Source organism: Macaca nemestrina, chromosome 3, assembly GCF_043159975.1.
Source record: "Macaca nemestrina isolate mMacNem1 chromosome 3, mMacNem.hap1, whole genome shotgun sequence".
Taxonomy (NCBI): Eukaryota; Metazoa; Chordata; class Mammalia; order Primates; family Cercopithecidae; genus Macaca; species Macaca nemestrina.
The window spans coordinates 94620944-94642571 of record NC_092127.1 but is presented as its reverse complement, the minus strand read 5'-3'; the positions used below and the strand labels follow the sequence as shown (position 1 = coordinate 94642571).

General features: G+C 38.5%; 2 protein-coding genes and 1 long non-coding RNA gene across 19 annotated transcripts in view; 2 read left to right on the top strand and 1 right to left on the bottom strand.

The window, feature by feature from the left end:
* LOC105479611 (PDZ and LIM domain 5) overlaps positions 1-21628 on the top strand; it is a 217707-nt gene that overhangs the window by 5962 nt on the left and 190117 nt on the right. For 9 of the 17 annotated variants that reach the window (XM_011737649.3, XM_011737652.3, XM_011737647.3 and 6 more), the window contains exons 1-2: positions 1982-2129; positions 5384-5521. In XM_011737649.3, coding sequence (XP_011735951.2) covers positions 5426-5521 — 96 coding nt within the window. In that variant the 5' untranslated portion in view covers positions 1982-2129; positions 5384-5425. The other 8 variants (XM_011737639.3, XM_011737638.3, XM_011737635.3 and 5 more) reach the window with 5 other exon arrangements.
* On the bottom strand, positions 5526-16977 carry LOC139362369 (uncharacterized). Its single transcript, XR_011621164.1, has 3 exons — positions 16883-16977; positions 9997-10131; positions 5526-5658 (listed from the first exon to the last, which is right to left on the bottom strand). It is a non-coding gene; the product is annotated as an uncharacterized lncRNA (long non-coding RNA).
* Positions 6420-6694, top strand: LOC139362121 (protein GVQW1-like; the record flags this gene model as incomplete). Its single annotated transcript, XM_071092640.1, has 1 exon — positions 6420-6694. A coding segment is annotated over one exon (273 nt), but the record flags the coding sequence as incomplete, so codon positions are not given.

Sequence of the window (21628 nt, the reverse complement as noted above, 5' to 3'; positions counted from 1 at the left end):
CGTATGCCCAGCTAATTTTTTGAATTTTTTGTAGAGATGGGTCTTGCTATGTTGCCCAGGGTAACCTCAAACTCCTGCCCTCAAGCCATCCTCTCACCTCAGCCTCCCAAAGGCTGATTATAGGTGTCAGCCACTGCACCCTGCTCACATAAGTAATTTTAAATTATCTAGTAGTCACATTTTTAAAAAAAAGGTGAAATTAATTTTAATCAAATCTTATTATTATTACTTTTTTTTTTTTGGATGCGGAGTCTTGCTCTGTTGCCCAGGCTGGAGTGCAGTGGCACAGTCTCAGCTCACTGCAATCTCCACCTCCCAGGTTCAAGTGATTCTCCTGCCTCAGCCTCCCAAGTAGCTGGGATAACAGGCATGCACCACCGCCCAGCTAATTTTTGTATTTTTAGTAGAGACAGGGTTTCACCATGTTGGTCAGGCTGATCTTGAACTACTGCCCTCAGCTGACCCACCCGCGTCAGCCTCCCAAAGTGCTGGGATTATAGGCGATAGCCACCGAGCCGGGTCATAATCATGTATCATTTAACCAAACGTAAAATATGATGATTTCAGCATATAATCAATATAAAAATTATTGAGGCATTTTACATTTTTTTTCATACCAAGTCTTCTAAAATCCAGTGTGCATTTTATACTTTCAATGTATTTCAATTTGGGCATTACATTTTCAACGGTAAAGTGAAATGTAGTCCTACATTTCACTTCACTTTAGTCCTTAAATGTAGTGCTTAAAAGAAATGTTAACGGCCTGGCGCGGTGGCTTACGCCCCTAATCCGAGCACTTTGGGGGGGCCGAGGCAGGTTGGTCACGTGAGGTCAGGAGTTCGAGATCAGGCTGGCCAACATGGTGAAACCCCATCTCTACTAAAAATACAAAAAATTGGCCGGGCTTGGTGGCGCACGCCTGTAATCCCAGCTACTCAGGAGGCTGAGGCAGGGGAATCGCTTGAACCCGGGAGGTGGAGTGGGGCCGAGATCGCACCACTGACTCCAGCCTGGGAGACAGAGCAAGATTCCATCTCAAAAAAAAAAAAAAAAAAAAGTAAAGAAATGTTACCCTGCTTCAGTTTTAAATGTTAAATTACTTAAAATTACGTAAAACAAAAAAAATCATGGTCTCAGTTACGGTAGCTACATTTCAACTGTTTGATAGCCACATGTGGCCAGTGGCTACCGTTAGGGAAAGAGCAGCTTTGGATCTTCACCTTTAGAATTTTGCTTGCACTTCCGGGGGCCGGGGGACTCACAGACCTCATTAAGTTCATCCTTGCTTTATATGCTCCTTGGTTAAGAATTGTCCTTTTCACGTTTTATAAGCCAATTCATAGTGTAAGAGTCTAGTTACTTTCCGTATGTTCACGGAACATTATTCAAGTTTTCTGATGAATGAATTCCTCAGGCGTATCAAGCAACCCTATAGAAGGCTGGAAGGTGGACTATTGATTTGGATTTAGAAAAATAAACTGAAGATACAGTGGTTGAATCACTTTTGGCCGCTGTTATCACTGTCTTCTGGTGTGATGTGTTAACTTCCATCTGTTAGGGTTACCGGTTTTCATCTTCCTGACAGGTAAACTTCTGGGTCTGCACTTTTCAGAGCATGTAAAGCTCTTTCAAAAATAAATAAACAAACAAACAAACAAACAAACAAACGCAGGCAGTAACCACTGAACTTGCATAGATAGAGATTTATCCAAAGTCCCCTTCTATTTTTAGGCAGAACAACTGCTTGCCAATTCAAATTTCTGGAGAGAAAAATGCACCCACTACAAAACGGACGCGCGGAGCCTTAGACCTTTGCCAGGTGGCGCTCAAAATCCGCTACGACTACTCCCACCGAAACTCGGTAGCGCAATTGTCTTTCCGCAGCTGCTTCAGCCAGCCCCAGCAAGCCCGTGCGCCCGGCTCCGCCGCCGCCTTCCCCGCCCTGGCGCGGCTCTGCTAGGAAGGGCCCAGAGGCGTGACCGGGAGCGGAGGGGCGTGTCCCGGGCCGGGGGTGGGGCGAGGGAGAGCCAGGAGGCGGAAGTTCCCGCGGGCGGTGGGGACGGCGCCCGCACCGCGAGTCACTTGTCAGCCCTTGTCTGAGGCGGAGGCAGCTCCGCGCCGGACCCGAGGTGAGTGGCGGCCGGCCGGCGATGCGCCTCTCGGATCTCGGGAGGGAAGAGGGAAAGAACCGGCCGCTGTGCGCCGAGCGCGAGGAGGGAAGCCAGGTTGGGGACGAGAAGGGAGCGCTCCTCGCGCAGGGATGGCTCCTCAGGTGCTTTCTGGGCGCGGAGCGGTTGAGGTGGGAGAGCGGCTTGGGAAAAGGAGCGCCCGGGAAAGGGCAGCGCTGGAGTCCGCGTGAGGCCAGAGGGCGAGCCCTGGGATCCCCGCAGCCTGGGCCGACCAGGACCAGCGTAGCGGAGACGGGGACGCGGGAGGGCGCCCGGGGGTAGTGAGGGCCGGCGAGGACTGGCTCCCGGGCACTGCCGCTCCCACCCACCCGGCTGCCGGCGTCGCCGGGCACCACCGTGGCGTCTGGGTGCCCCGTCCTGCGCCAGGCTCTTGGAGGGTAGGAAGCGGGACTCAACGGAAAAGGCGTGTTAGTTTTTCTTTGCTCTCAGGCTACTGAGAAGCATTTATTTCTCTCCCAGATATTTACAGTTTTGTGTAACCTGTTTGGAGGAAACTTCTGCGCGTCCAGAAATAAAGCTTGTTTAAAAAACACATCTGTCATGAACACGAGTTTTGTTAACACTTGAGTACTTGTTGGGGTTTTTGTAAGACTGTGCCTTCGGTGCGTTTGACAATAAGTGGAAAAAGGAAGGGCGTGTGGACAGGGCAGAGCTTGGAAAGAAAATTCGTGGCGGCGCTGGGCAGGGCAGATTTAGGGTGTGATCGCCAGATCCTATCCCAAGTCCGCCTTCCTGACGGGGAGGACGTCTGAACCCGCCTGCCACGGAAACGGCCCGTTCGGTAGCCTTATTTGGCAAACAAGGCTAGGCGTGAATCGCTCCTGGAAAACTGTCCTGTCGGCTGCTTTCATCCTGTGCCTGTGGCTTTAGTTCTTCAGCTCTACCTACATTCTCTCTCCATTGCGGGGAAAGAGAATCTCAAGATATTTCTCTTTAATTTCAGGCCTTTTTTTGGTCACTCTCTGTAGTTCATCTTGAGTTCTCCCCCCCCCCCCCCCCCCCCACTAAAGGAGCTGAGATACAAGTATGGGAAATACCAAGCTTCCTTCCCTAGTACTAGAGCAAAGACATTGTTTAGACTTTTCCTAAAAGAAAATCCATAACTATACAGAAATTCCAACCTTTTCTACGTGTTTGAAAGAGTATGCTGCTATTTCCTGCCTGCTTGGTATTTGAGGAAGGGCTTGGGCACTAATAACCAGTTGGAGGAGTCTTGGAAAGGCCAATAAAAATATTGCCATTGCTTGGGGCACAGACTGTTTTAAGCCAAATGAATTCCAAATGAAGCTAGCAGAAGAAGGATCTAGAAATGAACGAACAGTGACTAAAAATGAAATGACACTGGTTTTGTAGTGTGGCTGTGACCTTGCCAGTGCTAGGAATTTTAATAACAAATGAGAGAAGTTAGGAAGGGAATTCCCAAGTAAAGGGAAGTTGCATGTACATGGGTTGATAATCTAAATGAAATACATTTTCTCGTAGGGAAGAATGGGGTCAGAGGAAGTTGAGCCTAACTTTCATATCCTTCCCCAGACACAAGTTAAAGATTAATAAAGGAGGGCAGGTTGGCTGTGAAATATCAGTGGTTTTACACGCTTCTGATTTGTATTGTGTCAATATCAGGACAGTCCTTCTATTAGTTTTCTGAAAATCTTCTCTTTTTATAGCGGGAAAGCAATTGAATGATGTGTGGCTCATTATTAGCTTCCCACTAGTAGTTTTTCACCTATATATACAGTTTGACTTCCGGTTTGGCCTTTGGATCTTTTTTAGTGCTCTGTGCCTGTTACTTCAATGCTTGAGTAATGTGTTGTTGCCTTGTAGTTCAGTATACTACCACGCCAGTAGAAAAGCTGTTTCGGTTTCTGATACAATTTTCTGTAATTTTTATTTTCCCTGACATAATTTTTCTTTAAAAACCAGGTTTATTTGAAACTTTTGCCCCATTTTCCCTTTGTGAGAAGAAGGAATGTTTGCTTTAAATATACCTATGGCTCAAATATCTACATCTGCGACTATGAATTTGGGGTGATGGGCTAGAAATCTGAATGGGTTGAAAAAATTTTAAGACAGGTAATATTAGGTGGTGATTTGGTTGAATAGCTTAGATTTTTCCAAGGAAGCATGTTTTTAAAATTATAAAATTACATATCTGTTATGTTTTTAATATTTCTTAAAGAGAGAGAATTATTGTTTCTTAGTATTCCATTAAAACAAAATAAAACTTCATTCCTCTCCTGCCATTATAACAACCAATAGGAAACTCGAAGTTTTTTTTTTTTTTTTTTGCTTTTTAAAAATTATATGAAAGTGCTACTAGGAGAGTCATCACGCACACACAGCAAAACAGGCAAAAGAAAGCACCGAAGCACTGGTTCTTTTCTAAACTGCCAATTCCATTTGAATGCATTAAGGTTAACCCTGCACTTCTGCCGTATTTAGTCATAATCTTATTCACAGAGTAGCAAATGCTTACTCTCTGCCTGGTGAGGTGTGTGTATAAAATAAAAAGCAGATTGTGACTGACATATCACTGTACTAGAGTATTGCCTATCTTTGACTATCTGAAGGAAAAGTAGATATCACTTTAAGTGTGGAAAATACCATGTCCCTATAAGAGGAAATACAAGTTGTAGTTCTTGATTGGAGAGAATAGTTTTGTGCATTGAAAAACAGCTTCTCATTGTAAATAATTTAGTATTTGGAAAGCATGAATGGGAGCCTACTGGTTTGCAGTCTCTTTCACATGTTGGAGTAACTTAGAATTTAAGTAAGTGCGGTTGAAAGACTCTTGTCAATTACAGACACAAGAATACATGAAGTGGAGGGAAGGAGAAAATCATTTTGAATTCAACCTGAAATAAAATCTTGCTACATTAGTGAAGTATTATAAAGTACTTTGAGTTAAAGTTTGCAGGCAAGAAGCTGCAAAATTGGATTGTAGCAAGTTGTGAAACAGGTTAAGTATCTAGAAATGTATTCTGATACGGAATTTTTAGACCATGGAAATTGCCATGAGTGTAGAAATTTTAATATTAGCTCACAGATTGCTGTTCTTAAACTGAAATTAATGAAGAACTTAATTGAGACTTATTTTCTATATCCTCTCAGCCCCCCAACAAAATACTAAACATAATTTATGTTCTAGGGTTTCAAGTGAACATTTTTGCTAATCATCTGATTTTCTTTCACAGCATATTTCATTTTCTGTCATTGGACTTTGAGCCATTAGAACCATGAGCAACTACAGTGTGTCACTTGTTGGCCCAGCTCCTTGGGGTTTCCGGCTGCAAGGCGGCAAGGATTTCAACATGCCTCTGACAATCTCTAGTGTAAGTAAACTTTACAGATTTTGTTATAGATGTTCATTCAGTGCTTAGTCCTCGGGCTGAGTTGTTTAGTTCTCCGTTGACCTGTACTCTACTTACTGTCATTGTTCCTGGGATGTGATCTTGGCAAATTTGGTTATCTATAATAAAGGATGAGGGGAGTGGATTTAGCAAGGATAACTGATTTCAATTTAACTTCTTTTCTGTTTTCCCCCATGTTATCAATAATACAATGGAAAAAGCATTTAACTAGGAACAGACTGTAAATTTTTGAGCTGTCCCTAATTTGGGGAATTCTCTGAATCTTAGTTTTTTCATATATAATTTTCGAAGGTCGTGCTATGGGATTTTAATAATCTCTTTCAGTTCCAAAAGCTGTTTATTAAAAACTGTTGATCAAAATTGAATAAAATGATTGTTTTGGAATTATTTCCTCAGCTCACTTTCTAGTGGAGGTGATAGCCAACGGTAAGTTGGCCAAAAGCTACTTACCCTTGAAGAGGAAATGAAGGACTTAGAGCTCCAACTAGATAGTCAGCCTATGAATAATTGAGATTTGTTTTTTTACCTCATGGATTTAGTTTGAATGTATTCTGTGTATATATTTTAAGGATGTGTTTTCATGATGATGATGATAGCACTAATGAGAGGAGTAATTACAGCTTCTATTTATTGAGACTTGACTGTATGTCAGGTACTGTTTCGCTTTCATCACCAGTAGGTAATTATTACTATTAATTACTTATATAAGTTTCTAAAAGGTTTGTTTTTGCAGATTCACATAAATATGAATTTCCACTCTTCTTTTACTCAAATGGTAGCATATTATACACACTGTTTTTTTTTGTTTTTTTTTTTTGAGATGAAGTTTTGCTGTGTTGCCCAGGCTGGAGTGCAATGACTTAATCTCGGGTCACCACAACTTCTACCTCCCGGGTTCAAGCAGTTCTCCTGCCTCAGCCTCCTGAGTAGCTGGGATTACAGGCATGTGCCACCACACCTGGCTAATTTTGTATTTTTGATAGAGACAAGGTTTCTCTATGTTGGTCAGGCTGGTCTCGAACTCCTGACCTCAGGTAATCTGCCCACCTCGGCCTCCCAAAGTGCTAGGATTACAGGCGTGAGCCACCACACCTGGCCCACACTGTTTTATACTTTGCTTTTTTTGCAATAATTCACCCTGGAGATCATTCTCTATTAATATATAAGGAGGTGTGTGTGTGTTTTTAAACAACTGTATAGTTTTCTTTTATAGGGAAAGTGACATTTAACCAATCCCCTACTGAAGAGTATTTATGTCATTTCCATATTACTGTTACAGTGGTGCAGTGAATACCAAATATAAGTACATACATATATATGTGAATATATGTATCTATATCATTTTGAAAGGTTGTGCCAGTTTACACTTTTGTGCAATGCATGAAAATACTATTTTTGTGCCAGTCTTACCAACAAACTTTTGGATTTTTATCAAGTGTTATGAATGCATCATCTCATTTAATTACCATACCAACCTACAAAATAGTGATATTATTCCCATTGTATATAACTGTGCTGTGAGCTCACATGGCTGGTATGGAAGAGCTGGCTTTCCAGCAGTTATGCTGTGCTGCCTCTTTAATAATTCACTTTACCTTAAATTTAGTTAGGTTGTTTCTTTAATCAGATATTTAGAAGATTGTCATTTTGGTTAATAATATACATGTATGTATAAATATATATACACACACATACTTCTGCATCTTATATGTGTATCCAACTTCATTTTGAAAGATTAAAAATAAGTTTTTAATGCCTAACTATCCTCATTAAAATACTGCAGATCCCATTTTACTAATGGAGTTTCCTTTGTTTCTTGGCTGTGGATTTTTTGAAGGTATCTTTAATTTATCATCAATTTCTGCCTTGATTTCAGTTAATTAGATTTTATAAGGAAATATGTATGTATAATCCAGCCTGCAAGTTTTAACACCTTTCATGGTTGGATGAAATTTTAAATGTAAAGCATCCATGCGAAAATGTGTCATGTGATTTATTCCTGTTTGAGTGAGTTGGTATTTTATTCCTTCTACTGATGATCTATTATGGGAACAGAAGCAATCTTTATTATTGGTTTTTATGTTTTGTTAGCATTTTATATTTTAAATATTCTACTTTAGTTATCTAAATCAAGTTATTATTTAGTTTAAATGCTTACTTTTTAGCAGAAAAAAAGTTCAGAAACAAATTGACACCTAAATGAGCCAAACTTAATTATCACTTTGTTGTGTGGTAATAGAAATGCAAATAGAGTATGTATGTGAATTTTGTGGTACCGTGCCTTTAAAAAAGTTTCATGTGCTTCAGTTTCCTGGCAGACAGTTTGAGGTACTAGCTCCATGTTGTGATGCTGATACAACAGAACACTGTGTACATACATACGTGCCCTCCCCTGGCACAGAAGAAATGCTTTCCTTGTGTAGACAGAGTGCTAATTAAAGGATTTTGAACATACTGATTAAAAGAGACTATGGTAACAAAGCTGCTGAGTTATTTCTGTTCTCTTACAAAAGTCTCTGCCATCTACTGTGACCTTTTTGGGCCTTGTGCAGTGGGGCATGCAATTCATTCTGGACTGGAGAGGATTGGAAGGGGAGGGGGAGGAGAGAAGGGAATGTTGGCTCAATTGGGCTGCTAGGCTCTTGGCCTTTCATTATAGTTATTTTTAACCCCTTGTGTGGTTTAAATATGCCTGGTAACATTGCCTAATAAAGGTTTGTGTTTAATAACTAATTTATATTGTGGTAAGATTGTTAATGTTATAAATTTTTAACTTACTCTCAATTAGTTCTTTGGTTATACTTTTTCTGCCTTAATTATGTAAAATTACTGGGATATTACTGGTCATTGGGTTATTTAATTAATAGTATCAAGAAACAATTAAAACCTGAAAGTGTGCTTAAAACATGTAATTTAATGATTCACTTACTTTAATAATGCATATGAAATTCCTAGCAAGGTCTGGCAGTCTCTCAATTATCTTTTATAATAATATTATAAACTTTAAAAAGAAAACTATTTAGAGACTTAAAACATTAAGTATTTAACCCCCATAGTTGTAGGGAACATAGCAGTTATGTTTTTTTTTTTTTTAACTTACTGTCCATTAAAATTAAGAAAGGAAAAAAAAATCAGAAGTTTGTACTTAGCTAGGAATCTGCATCTTTAGAGTTCAAAACTACAATTTGTCCTCTGATTAGGTATTATTATGTTGAACTCCAAAGGGTCATTTACATTCCTTTGTAACATTGGAGCTCTGGTGTATCGAATTGTGTTTTGAGATAAATAAGCCACTAGCAGGGACTTGAACATTCCATTTTCTTTAGATTTTGTTGTATCAGCACGTGAATATGCTGAATACAACTTGTGTCCTAAAACATTACAAGCTATAACATTTTCACGTTGTACTCAAATTTCTTCATCATCTGTATTGTATGAATTTTGTGTACTGTTTTGTGGGTGGATTTCTAAGATAAGATTGGCAGTTCCTACTAGCTTTTTAAAAAGATCCTCAGGTTGCTGTAGCTGGATGATCACATGTCATTTAATTTCCGATCCTTAAAATGGAGTGCTGGCTACATAAGTTTGCAGACTGTCTTTTTATGACCCTGTATTTATGGAATTGCCCTGAAGCCATGGAATGTGAGGATGGGTTTCATTGTAGCAGTGTGGGTTTGTTGAGTTTTGCCAGTGTATTTTATAACAAGAAATAGGAGACTTGTTGGATAATTCAAGGCTACATTTTGGCCAGTTGATACTCTTCATGATGGAATTATAAGAAAGATTATATATTTGTGAGTAACATCTTTTAAGTTGTTATATCCTAAAGTTGAAATACTCTGCTGTGTGTTACTTTCTCATTATGTTTGGTCTCTTTTCTTCACTGTCAATATTTGGATTACCTGAAGATGGTCTCCCAATTCTCTGTAAACACATTTTAGATGTTTCTTTAAGAGATAAGAATTAGGTCAAACTTTTTAACATCTAAATAACAATGACTTTGATTCTCAAGAGTTAGGGGAGGATAAATTGTTATAAGCTTGGACAAAATTCTAATTGGATTTGAAAAGCAGAAGAAACTTATCATTGCTTGGATTATGGAGCCCTGTTTGGGAGTCTAACACAGAACAAAGAAAGACAGAATTGTGAAACACTTTGCTGTGAATTCATTGATTCAGTAGTTATAGTAATACTTCCTAGAAGCCACTGAAGAAGATACAAAGTGGGGAGTACAAAGGTTGGATGGAAAAGAAATAAGCACAGTGCGGTAGAACTAGACAGTGTTGTAAGACCTGTCACAAGTCAATATTCTATGAAATGACAGATTCTGATAAGTGTTTCTCAGTTTCAGTGGGTGTAAATCTATTGTTCATGGGGGTTGGTTTCCTCTAGGAGAAGTTAATTGAACTGATGCTCAAAGGATGAAATTTAAACACCTCAAAGTCAGCATTTCTCCGTGTTGTCCAGTGCATAGTGAAGATGAAGACTTTTCTTGCCATCGCTTGACTCCAAGTAAAGCTGTGAATATAGTTGAGTGATTCTCCAGACCTGCCAGCTGCAGAGTTTCCCTCCTAGAGGAAGACAGAAAGACTTTCAGTCCTTTCAAGCTGAAATGAGAGAGCCATCCTACCTTGAATAAATGGGCCCATTGTTAATTTTAAGCTCGAGTATTTTCTTTTATATTCCCTCCCAGCTACCCTGTCATTATGCCAAGTTAGAAAATTAGTTTGTACGACTATATGATGTATATTTCATATGTGTGTTCACTTTACTTTAAAAATATTAATTACTTTTTGTGTAAGGTTCAGAGACCTGTCTTTTCCCATGTGGTAGTTTTATATGTTTTGTGGTCACAAATGCTAGGAATCTCAGTATAATTCTGGATAAATTTTTCCGCTCTATGATTTGTAAAGAAATGAAAATCTTATATTTTTTAAATTGAAAATTAGTAGTTTTAGAAAATAGGGGCTTATTTGATTTTAGTAAATGTTGGGCATTTTGAAAAGTTATTAAGAGAAATGTTACTGGTAGGCAGGACTTTTGTATCTTGATGGAGAAAAACGCTGTAGGGTTAGGCTGGGTGCAGTGGCTCACACCTGTAATCTCAGCATTTGGGGAGGACAGGGTAGGAGGATTACTTGATACCAAGAGTTCAAGGTTACAGTGAGCTGTAATCATGCCATTGTACTCCGGTGTGTGCGACAGAACCAGACCCTGTCTCAAAAAAAAAAAGAAAGAAAAAAATAGCACTTTAGACCTTGGGAAAGAACATTTTCGTATAACCTATTCATCTACTCATGAGTTAGATATATCTACCTACTTAAGAATAGATGGACAATAGATAATGTACAGCTATATATTGGAATGACCTGGATTTAAATATTAGCTTGAAAATCAGTTCATTAATTTGAGCTTCTGATTTTCTTTGATGTATGGGAATGCTTTGTAAATTAAAAAGTATTGTATAGGTAGATATGATTGTTATTAATAATTTGGAGCCTATGAGTTTTCAATTTTTTTTAGAATTTTTGAGGCAAAGAGCTTTTCTTTATGATAGTTGCTAGTCACACTACATTTGAATACACAGTTGAGCAGTGGTCTTTCTCTGTGACATCCTGTTAGCAGTAGTTCTTACCCAGATTCCCCTGTACCACAGGACCAGTTATGTCTTTTTCCCCCAGTTACAACTGTATGGAGGACAAATCAGTTATTATTAAGTTATTTCTAGAAGCAAACGTTGCTTTAGACAAAAAAGGAGTTATTACTTTGACATCTTATGAGAGATAATTATGTTTCAGCTTTGGTAGATGAGACTCTAGGCCTTTATTTCAGTATCTGAGATGCAAAATATATTGAGTATTTGATATAAAATTTGACAAAACTAGATATTAGCATGTGAAATAACAATATGTGGATCTATTTGCAAATAAATGACCTAATGGGAATGAAAAGAGAAAACATTAAATAACTAAAGAGCAGTGACCATAGTGTCTACTGATTCTTTAGGTATTCTGTGTGTTGGGCCACTGTGTAGTCTTGTTGAGAATGCAGGTTTGGTTCCTTAATTAACAGAGAGGGAAAAATCACTTTTCTAGCATACTTTGTTTTTATTAAGAGGTTTTTTAAAAAGGTAATAAACTAAGAATGAACAAAGCAGAGAATATTGAATGAGTATTCCCTTATTCCTTCACCTTCTTTCTTATTTTTTTCTTTCCCGTTGTTTAAGTGTAGTTATCAACCCTTCTGTAAATACTTAGATTTCTTTTATAGCTGATGTTGTCACCCATTTTTTATGATAATTACTAAAACAAAGTTCACCAACCTTGTTGACATTTAGTAACCGGGCTCCCAACTGGGCTAAGCAGTTGTAGTAAATGTCCCTAATAGGTATAAATAGAGGAGAGTAAAATGAACTGGAAAAGTTAATAGGAGGGAATGAGAAAGAAAAAGATGAGAGAAGAAAATAAGGAGGACATTTTTAAAAGTCTGCAGCGTTTCAGATTTGTTACTTAAGAAATCTTCTTGATTAAGCCTTCACAAGCTCTCTTCCCTTTTAAAGTTTCTTTACTTTTTCTTTTTCTTTTCTTTTTTTTTTTTTTTGAGATGTAGTCTCACTGTCGGCCAGGCTGGAGTGTAGTGGCGTGATCTTGGCTCACTGCAACCTCTGCCTCCTGGGTTCAAGCAATTCTCTGCCTCAGCCTCCTGAGTAGCTGGAATTACAGGCATTCGCCACCACGCCTGGCTAATTTTTTCATATTTTTATTAGAGATGAGGTTTCACCATGTTGGCCAGGCTGGTCTCGAACTCCTGACCTTGTGATCCATCTACTTCAGCCTCCCAAAGTGCTGGGATTATAGGCATGAGTCACTGTACCCGGCCTAATTTTCTTTAGGTAAGACATTCATATGGTTCGAAATTTAAAAGATACACGAGCATATAGGGGGAAATGTCTCCTGGTGCCCTACTGTTCATTTCCTCTTCCTGGAAGCAACCTGTGTTAGTAGTATACTTCCAGAGATAATCTGTATAGGTATATCTCCTCCACACCCTCCTTTTAACACAAATAGTATGCTTAACAGAAATACTTATTTTTTTGGCGTTTTGTTCACTGAACCCAACATCAGTAAATATATCTTCATTCCTATTCTACTGCCTCACTGTGTTTGGATTTGTCATAATTTTTTAAATCAGTTCCTATTGATAGACAGTTAGATTTTTTCTAGTCTTGTGCTTTCACTGACACCAAAGTGTAAGTTTTGCTCGTGTGTGTGTGTATATATATATGTAAACATTTAGATTTTTTTCTAGTCTTTTTGCTTTTACTGACGTTGAATTTAAGTTTTGCTGATATGTGTGTGTATGTATGTATATTTGTCACATAAATTGCTTGAAATGGAATTGCTGAGTCAGAGTGTGTACATTTGTAATTTTGACTGATATTGCCATCTTTATAGAGACACTCGTGCTCACAGTATGCTAGCCTGAGTTTCAACAGACCTTGATCATTTCCAATCAGATAGGCCGGTTTCCACCTGTTTTCTTTTTACAGGGCTCGGTCACAAGTATTTTACAAAGGATTTTTTGTGTTTTTAAGTGGTTTGTTTTCCATTTTGCAAGGGAATCTAGGAAATAAAAACATGCTGCTCTTCTTTAAATGATACCATTTAATTTCTTAGAGATGCCATTTTCTGAATTCTTTCATCCAGAGCTTTTATTAGTAATTATCTCTATCATTTGTTTCCCATTTCCAAACTAACTTCCTCTGTATCTTAACCTGTTACTCCCAATTACGTGGCAAAAGATTTTGTGTTTTTGGCATAGTGCCCCGTCGTAGACTTTTTGGAAAATTAAGCAAATCACATTTAATAGATTCAAAGTTGTTACCTTTGGAGTCTGCTCAGTAGGCTGATACACAGTCGACCCTTGAACAACACAGGGTTTAGGGGCACCAACCCCCTGTGCAGTCAAAAATCCATGTTATAACTTTTGACTTCCCCAGAACTTAGCTACTGATAGCCTACTGTTGACCAGAAGCCTTACCCATAATATAAAAAATTGATTAAGGCAAATTTTGTGTGTTATACATATTAAATACTGTATTCTTACAATAAAATAAGCTAGAGAAAACATTATTTAAAAATCATAAGGAAGAGAAAATACATGTACTATTCATTAAGTGGAAGGGAGTCGTCATAAAGGTCTTCATTCTTGTCATCTTCACTTTGAGTAGGCTGAGAAAGAAGAAGAAGAGGAAGGGTTGTTCTTGCTGTCTCAGGGGATGGCAGAGGTAGAATAGGTGGAGGTGGAAGGGAAGCAGGAGAAAGCAGGAGAGGTGGGCACACTTGGTGTAACTTTTATTGAAAAAAAATCTGCCCGTAAGTAGACCCGTGCAGTTCAAATCTGTGTTGTTCAAGGGTCAACTGTATGTATGGTTTTGAATTCCAGTCTTCTCTACCTCCTTTTATATGATGTGACAAGGAGACTGACCATTATGAGGTGTTCACTATGGTCCGAGGAATGACAAATTTCACCCTTATGAGCCTCAGTGTGTTTTTATTATCAACCTTTATTAGCTAATGGAAGTTAACTGAAATCAGGTAGGTTTATAGAGTATTCTGTAGCATGATGAGTCAGGCATTGCGAAAGTATACTAATGTGTGGCACAAGGTAGTTACTCATTTTAGCCCAGTGTGAGCAGTAGAGTGTATGTGTTGGTAACTATAATAACAAAAAGAGTAAGGATGCCAGGGATGTTTATATTTTTTGTGGTAAAGGTGAGGGAAGGAGGAATTTCCCTTTAGTGTGTTGCTGTAAATGTTAAATATGATGAGAAGAGTTCTGAATTAGAGAAGAATTTGCAACACTTGTTATTTGAATTCTGTGAATTGTTAAGCATTTTTTTCCCCAAAGTCCAGAAATTGATTTAACAATGACCACTGTACTTCATGATAATTGTCCTGGCTAAATTTTAATAGAAGAAAAGAGAAAGTAGTTATTGTAATGACATTAACAATTCAATGCTGTTTACCATTGATTGGAAGGGATTTAAGTGTTGTGATTCAGTTCCATTGAGATCTAATTAACAGCCCAATATTTTTCAAATGATTTCTGGGATATTAACTTTTGGAAGTGGTAAAATTAAGAGATTTAGTAAGGTTGTATAACACTAGCCAGAGCAGACTATGAGTATGTTTGTTCTGAAAGTATTTTTCTTCTGAGAAAACAGTAGTGGAGGACAAATGTCCTTTAGAAAACAAATGTTTTGTCCCTTAACTAGGACCCCTTAGAAATGTTCTGGAGAAAGAAATTGTATCTAGCTAGCTAGCTAGCTAGCTATCGTGTTACATGTGTAATTTTCATGATTTTGGTCATTCCTTTGAAGTATCTTTATGCTACTCACTTGCAAATATCCTACAAATGGTTGTTTTGATCTTTTTAGGGTAGACGTCTCTGTTTTGTTTATCTGTACCTCTATCTATTCTGGAAGATTCTGTTTATTTGGTGTCCAGTTCTCTGAATGATTCTTTGATATTTTAGCAGATGAAAGTGTTTCCAAAATTCTTGAATGGCTTATCCTCCTTCAGACTGGTTCCTTATCCTCAGGCTAGCATCTTGACTAGGCAATAATTTTAGAAACCGCTATTTAATATATTACTGCCTTATTTAAGAACTGTATGAGCTTCCCATTATCTTTTGAATTATTACTTAATTTCTCTGGTTGGTTTTCAAGTTCCATATAAATGGGCTCATTTATTATAACTTAAGTTTATAGTCCAGAATGCCAATTTTGAACCCTGAAGTCCTTAGTCTTTTTTTTCTTTTTGCATACTACTTTTGTTTATTCTTACCATCCCTAAAGCCCTATCTCTCCCTCAAGGAACACTCATGTATCCTTTGCTCTTTGAAATGTTTGACTATTCCAGTTCAGTTCTGTCTCCTTTCTTTCCTGTATTAAATAATAACAATGATAATAATGAAAATATGCTAATGTTTATTGAACCCTTGTTACTGTTTAAGTCCTGTTCTAGATGTTTTGTACATGTTCAATTATTTAATTCTCATAACAGCCCCATGGGGAAGTATGATTTTATTTTATTTTATTTTATTTTTTTTTTTTGAGATGGAGTCTCGCTCTGTCACCAAGGCTATAGTGCAGTGGCATGATCTCGGCTCACTGTAACCTCCACGTCCTGAGTTCAAGCGGTTCTCCTGCCTCAGCCTCCCAAGTAGCTGGGACTACAGGCATGTGCCACCACACCTGGCTAATTTTTGTATTTTTTTTTAGTAGACACGAGGTTTCACCATGTTGGCCAGGATGGTCTCAACCTCCTGACTCCCGCCTCAGCTTATCAAAGTGCTGGGATTACAGGCATGAGCCACCTTGTCTGGCTAGGAAGTATGATTTTAAATCTCTGATTTAGAGATGAAGAAACTGAGGGGCAGAGAGGTTAAGTAACATGCCCAAAGTTACACAGCTAGTAATTGGTTAGGCTCAAGATTTGAAATCAGCCAAACTGAGTAGTAATAATGCATTTACCTATTATGCTCTTATTTCCGAGGAATAGATGACAGCTTTCACTAGGGATAGCCAAATTTGTGTGTGTGTGTGTGTGTGTGTGTGGGTGTGTGTCTGTCTTTTTTTATCCCCCCTTTGTTTTAGAGATGGGGTCTTGCCCTGTCGCATGGCCTGGAGTGCAGTGGCACTATCACAGCTTACTACATCCTTGACCTTCTGGGCTCAAGTGATCTTCCTACCTCTACCTCAGCCTCCCAAGTAGCTGGGACTGCAGGTGCATGCCACCATACCTGGCTAAATTTTTAACTTTCTGTGGAAACAGGGTCTCATTATGTTGCCCAGGCAACGAACTCCTGACCTCAAGTGATCCTCCCATCTCAGCCTCCCAAAGTGTTGGTATTATAGGCCTGAGCCACTGGGCCAGGTCTGTGTGTTTCTTAACCAGAGAATAGATCCTAGAGAATCGAAAACTTGTATGTATGGGGGTAACTGAGATTATTAACAAACAAACAAACAAAAAAAACTGGTTTCCAGACTGACGTAGTCAGAATCATCAGTGAGACTTTAAAAGTGCAGATTATAGGACTTTGACCCAGACTTTGAATTTAGGATAATTAGGGATTCATTAGTTTCCACATTTTTAACTTGCTTTCTAGATGTTTCTCCTACACCAGTTGGGCTCCATTTTGTGTACTTATGTTTGAGAACCATATATAGCTTTGTTTTTGTAAAAACAAACAAAACAATTTTATTATAGAGCTTTTGTTATTTAGATCATTTCAGCAAAAAAGTTAAGGGTAAGTTACTTGCAGTCTGAACTGGAGTTGAATAAATAATGTGACAGATCTGCTTTTCTCCAACTGCCAGCCTCTTCCTGGTTTTTCAGAGTTCAGTCACCATAGGTCAAATCTGTTTTAGAAGTAAATGGCAGTTTTAATAATATATGACATCAGGTGTTATGTTTATGATGCTGTAAACACCTTTATGACAAATCAAAGATCTGGAGGACTTTGAAATTGGCATGCTATTTATAATATTTTAATGCTTTAACACTTAATACTGAATGTTAGATTTACCAAAGACTTACAGAGAAATCCTTGGCTATACTAGGTTTTGTTTTATACCTAATGATAAAGTAGTTACATTAAAGTTAAACAAGTTACAGTCTTTTAAGGCCATTGCCAGAGAGAGCAATTCAAATATTTGTACTCCATATTAGATTTCACAGCAGTACAGTTTAAATATAATTAATAGTTCATGTATTTTGTTAGATCATGAGCCTCTCTTATCACTCAAGAAAACCCCCAAGTCTTATTTATTTGAGATTACTTTAGAATTCCTAGTACATGTTCAGTAACTATTGATTACTGATCACAGTGGTAATAGAGGACGAATGGGAAGCTGGATTGTGGTTGCAATCAAGTTTCTTCTAGATTTGTTAAGGTGCCTGATTGATAGAATTACCTGATGAAAGTTGTGTTTTTTTGTTTTGTTTTGTTTTGTTTTTTTTTGAGATGAGGTCTTGCTCTGTTGCCCAGGTTGGAGTGTGGTGGTGCAATGTTGGCTCACTGCAACCTCCGCTTCCCGGGTTCAAGCAGTTCTCTGCCTCAGCCTCCCGAGTAGCTGGGATTACAGGCACCCGCCACCACGCCTGGCTAATTTTTGTATTTTTAGTAGAGACAGAGTTTCATCATCTTGGCCACGCTGGTCTTGAACTCCTGACCTTGTGATCCACCCACGTCAGCCTCCCAAAGTGCTGGGTTTATAGACGTGAGCCACCGCGCCTGGCCTGATGAAACGTTTTAATGAAATGTTTTGGTTTTCCTTGCTTTCAATCCTAATCAGGATTTTAAGTTTCTAGGAAATACCCTAGAGGTTACATTATGTGATAGACCCTCACTTCCCAAGGTAGTCTTCCCATGTGTCAGCCAGGATTTGTTTTTTGTCTTTCTGACCCAACAGTTCTGCTTCTGTTCTTTAGTGCCCTGCACAACAAACATATATGTTTGCATATTACAGCCTTTCAAATAGGTGAATGAGTTATATTTCCCTTTGAGTCTTGTGGATATTCTTTTAAGAAGCCATTTCTTCAGATGTTTCTCTCATGACAGGTTCCCTATCTTCACATCCCTTAGCATTTACCTTTAAAAGTAGTTTAGGTTTTAATTGTCTCTTTAAGTCAGCTCCCAGAACTGAACCTAATAACTCAGATATGTTAAGACCAATGCAAAGTTTTAGTTATAAAGTAAGGAAACTGATTTTTGTATGATTCGGTAAGTGGGATTTAGAAGCTGTTCTGAACAATGGGCTTGATGGAACTTTCACTTTTTTCCCTCTGTGCACTTTTTTTTTTTGGTGATAGGGTCTTGCTCTGCCACTCAGGTTGGAGTGCAGTGGCACAATCAGAGCTCCATGCAGCCTTGAACTCTTGGTCTCCAGTGATCCTTCTGCCTTAGCCTCCCAAGTAGCTGGAGCTACAAATGCGCGCCACTGTGCCCAGCTAATGTTTTACATTTTTTTTGTAGAGATGAGCTCTCGCTTTGTTGCCCAGGCTGGTCTCAAACACCTGGGCTCAAGTAATCCTCTGGGATTACAGGAATGAACTATGGTACCTGGCATCTGTGCACTTTTGTACTGCTTGAAATTTTTACTATTTCTATGTCTTTTGTTTAAGAGAAGACATAAAAAGAGAAAGAAAACTAAACCTAGTTTATGCTCTGTACATGTGCATATTGAGGCTTGTCTGGATATAATATGGAGATTAGGAGAGCCTAAGAGAAGCAGGTGTTTTTGTTTGTTTTGTTTTTAGGTATGTATGTGTGTGTGGTGTGTGTTTGGATGAGAAATCAAAGGCTCATGAGAATAAATTTAGGAAAAAGATAATTGAAGTATAGTCAAACTTAGTCCTTGCAGATTTTACTGTTACTGCTTACTATCTTTTAGGAGAAGTGGGTAAATTCTCAGTATGGCAGGTTATGTCCTGTTGGTATGGTTTTCTGAATGACCCATGTCAGAGCCTTAAGAAGGGGTGTTAGTCAACATGTATTTATTGATCTCTTACCATGTTCTGGGCCTTGGATATAGAGTATGCTTTTCTATTTTCTGACAAAGGCCACATGGAACATGATATGAAATGTAGGAAGGAGACTGGGCATAGGAGAGGACATAAATGTCATCAGATCTAGGAAAGGAAAAGATGAGCGTTGACCACACAGCCTATGTCGAGATTGCTGGGAACTTCTAGACTAGGATTTATAGAACCCATAGGGCAGACACAGAAGTAGTAGTGGCAGACAGAATCATTTATTCTGTGTCTTTATTGAGTGTCAGCTATGTGCTCTGTATTGTTGTATACACTGAAAATACAGCGATAAACAAAACAAAGTTATGTACCTTATAGTCTAGTAAGGGGGAGTGGTAACTCACAAGTAAAAAAGAAAACACACGAGCAATGTAATTTAATAAGGTGATGTGCCAGAGAATAACTGGAGGAAAGGGATGGGTGTTTAGGGGTAAGAGTTTCATTTTAGATTGGTCAGTCAAGACAGGCCCTCTGACGAGGCAGCATTGACCTAAGAATGAGAACTAATCATGCAAAGAGCTGGGAAAACACATTGCAGGCATAGAGATTAGCAAGTGCAGGGGCCTTGAGACAGGAAAGAGCTGAGTGTGTTCAAGAAATAGAAAGGAAGCTAGTGTGGCAGCAATGCCGTGAGCAAGGAGGAAAGTGGAGTGAGAATAGGAAGTATGTCCGGTGCCAGGATGAGAGATAAAGAGGTTCCTGGTAATGAGGAGGATAACACTGGAGGCCATGGTAGGACAACTCCTGGGGATTTTAGATAGATTTTGATTCCTCTGGATTTGAGCTGGGCTAGAGAGAGTGGGTTGCTATTATTGTGATCTTACCATATCTCCAAGGGGCATGTTTCATAAATTGCTTTTGATAGAAATTCCAGGTCAAGAATTAAAAAATTTTTTTTTGAGCAAAGGAATAATTGTATAGCCTTCTGAGGTGACTATTTGGAAGTGAAACACTCATTTTAATATATGTTTGTCTTGAAAATTGTTATAGTTCTAATACATACATGATTATTTGTTGATTAGTTGCACACTGATTACATTTTTCCTATTTTGTGTTCTTTTAATTTTTTTCCTTTTTTTTTTTTTTTTTTTTTTTTATGAGACAGCGTCTCACTCTGTCACCCAGGCTAGAGTGCAGTGGCGTGATCTCGGCTCACTGCAACCTCCACCTCTCGGGTTCAAGCAATTGTCCTGCCTCAGCCTCCCGAGTAGCTGGTACTACAGGCACATGCCACCGCGCCCGGCTGATTTTTTTGTATTTTTAGTAGGGACAGGGTTTCCCCGTGTTAGCCAGGATGGTTTTGATCTCCTGACCTTGTGATCCACCTGCCTTGGCCTCCCAAAGTGCTGGGATTATATGCATGAGCCACTGCGCCTGGCCTAAATTGTGTTATTTTTATTGTAAGATGCAGCTTGTCTCCCAGATGGCTTCTGTTTTCATTTCCTTGTGATGTTATGACCTTTTCTACTTTAATAAAGAAATGTTGCATACACATTCAGGAGTTGTTTACAAATTATGCTGGTAACACATTTATTAGAATTTGCCTCAAAGACAAAGTGAGTGTTAGGGTATTTATTCTAGGTCAGATCTGTTGAGCTGAAAAAAGTTTTACAATATACCTATTTTTAAAAAAAATATTTTAGCCAATTGGTTGGTTAATATAGCCAATGCCAAGAGTTACATTTTGTATCTGTTTTATTATTTCTAGTGGAGGGTGTGTATAAGTTTTAATACGTTTTTCATTTCTGAACTTTCAGAGAGATCACTTGCTTAGAGTTAATGTCTAGTTTCAGTAAATTCAGATTTTCAGCCTGAAACATATTGTAATTGACAAAAATGTCATCAATATCATATAGTTCTTGGTCCTCAGTAGTAGATAATAATGTCTACATTATGAAGTAGTAAATTATATAACTTCATACTTCATATTTGTATTGGTCTGTTCTCACACTGCTAATAATGTACGAGAGAGTGGGTAATTTATAAAGGAAAGAGGTTTAATTGACTCACAGTTCCACATGGCTGGGGAGGCCTCACAATCATGGTGGAAATGAAGGAGGAGCAAAGTCACATCTTAACATGGCAGCAGTCAAGAGAAGAGATCATGTGCAGGGGAACTCCCCTGTATAACCCCATCAGATTTCATGAGACTTATTCACTGTCATGAGAACAGCATGGCAAAGAACCGCCCCCATCATTTGGTTACCTCCCACTGGGTCCCTCCCGTGACATGTGGGAATTACGGGAGCTACAATTCAAGATTTGGGTGAGAACACAGCCAAGCCATATCAATATTCAAGATCAGCTTTTTATAAATTCAGGGTAGCAAGTTTTTCTGTGAGTTTTGGAGTATAGTTGCAAAATACTACTTTAAAACCAACTTATAAATTACATGTTACATTAAACATAACATAATACACCATAAAGTCTACTTGAGCGATAGTTTTGTAAAAGATTTTATCAGATTTAG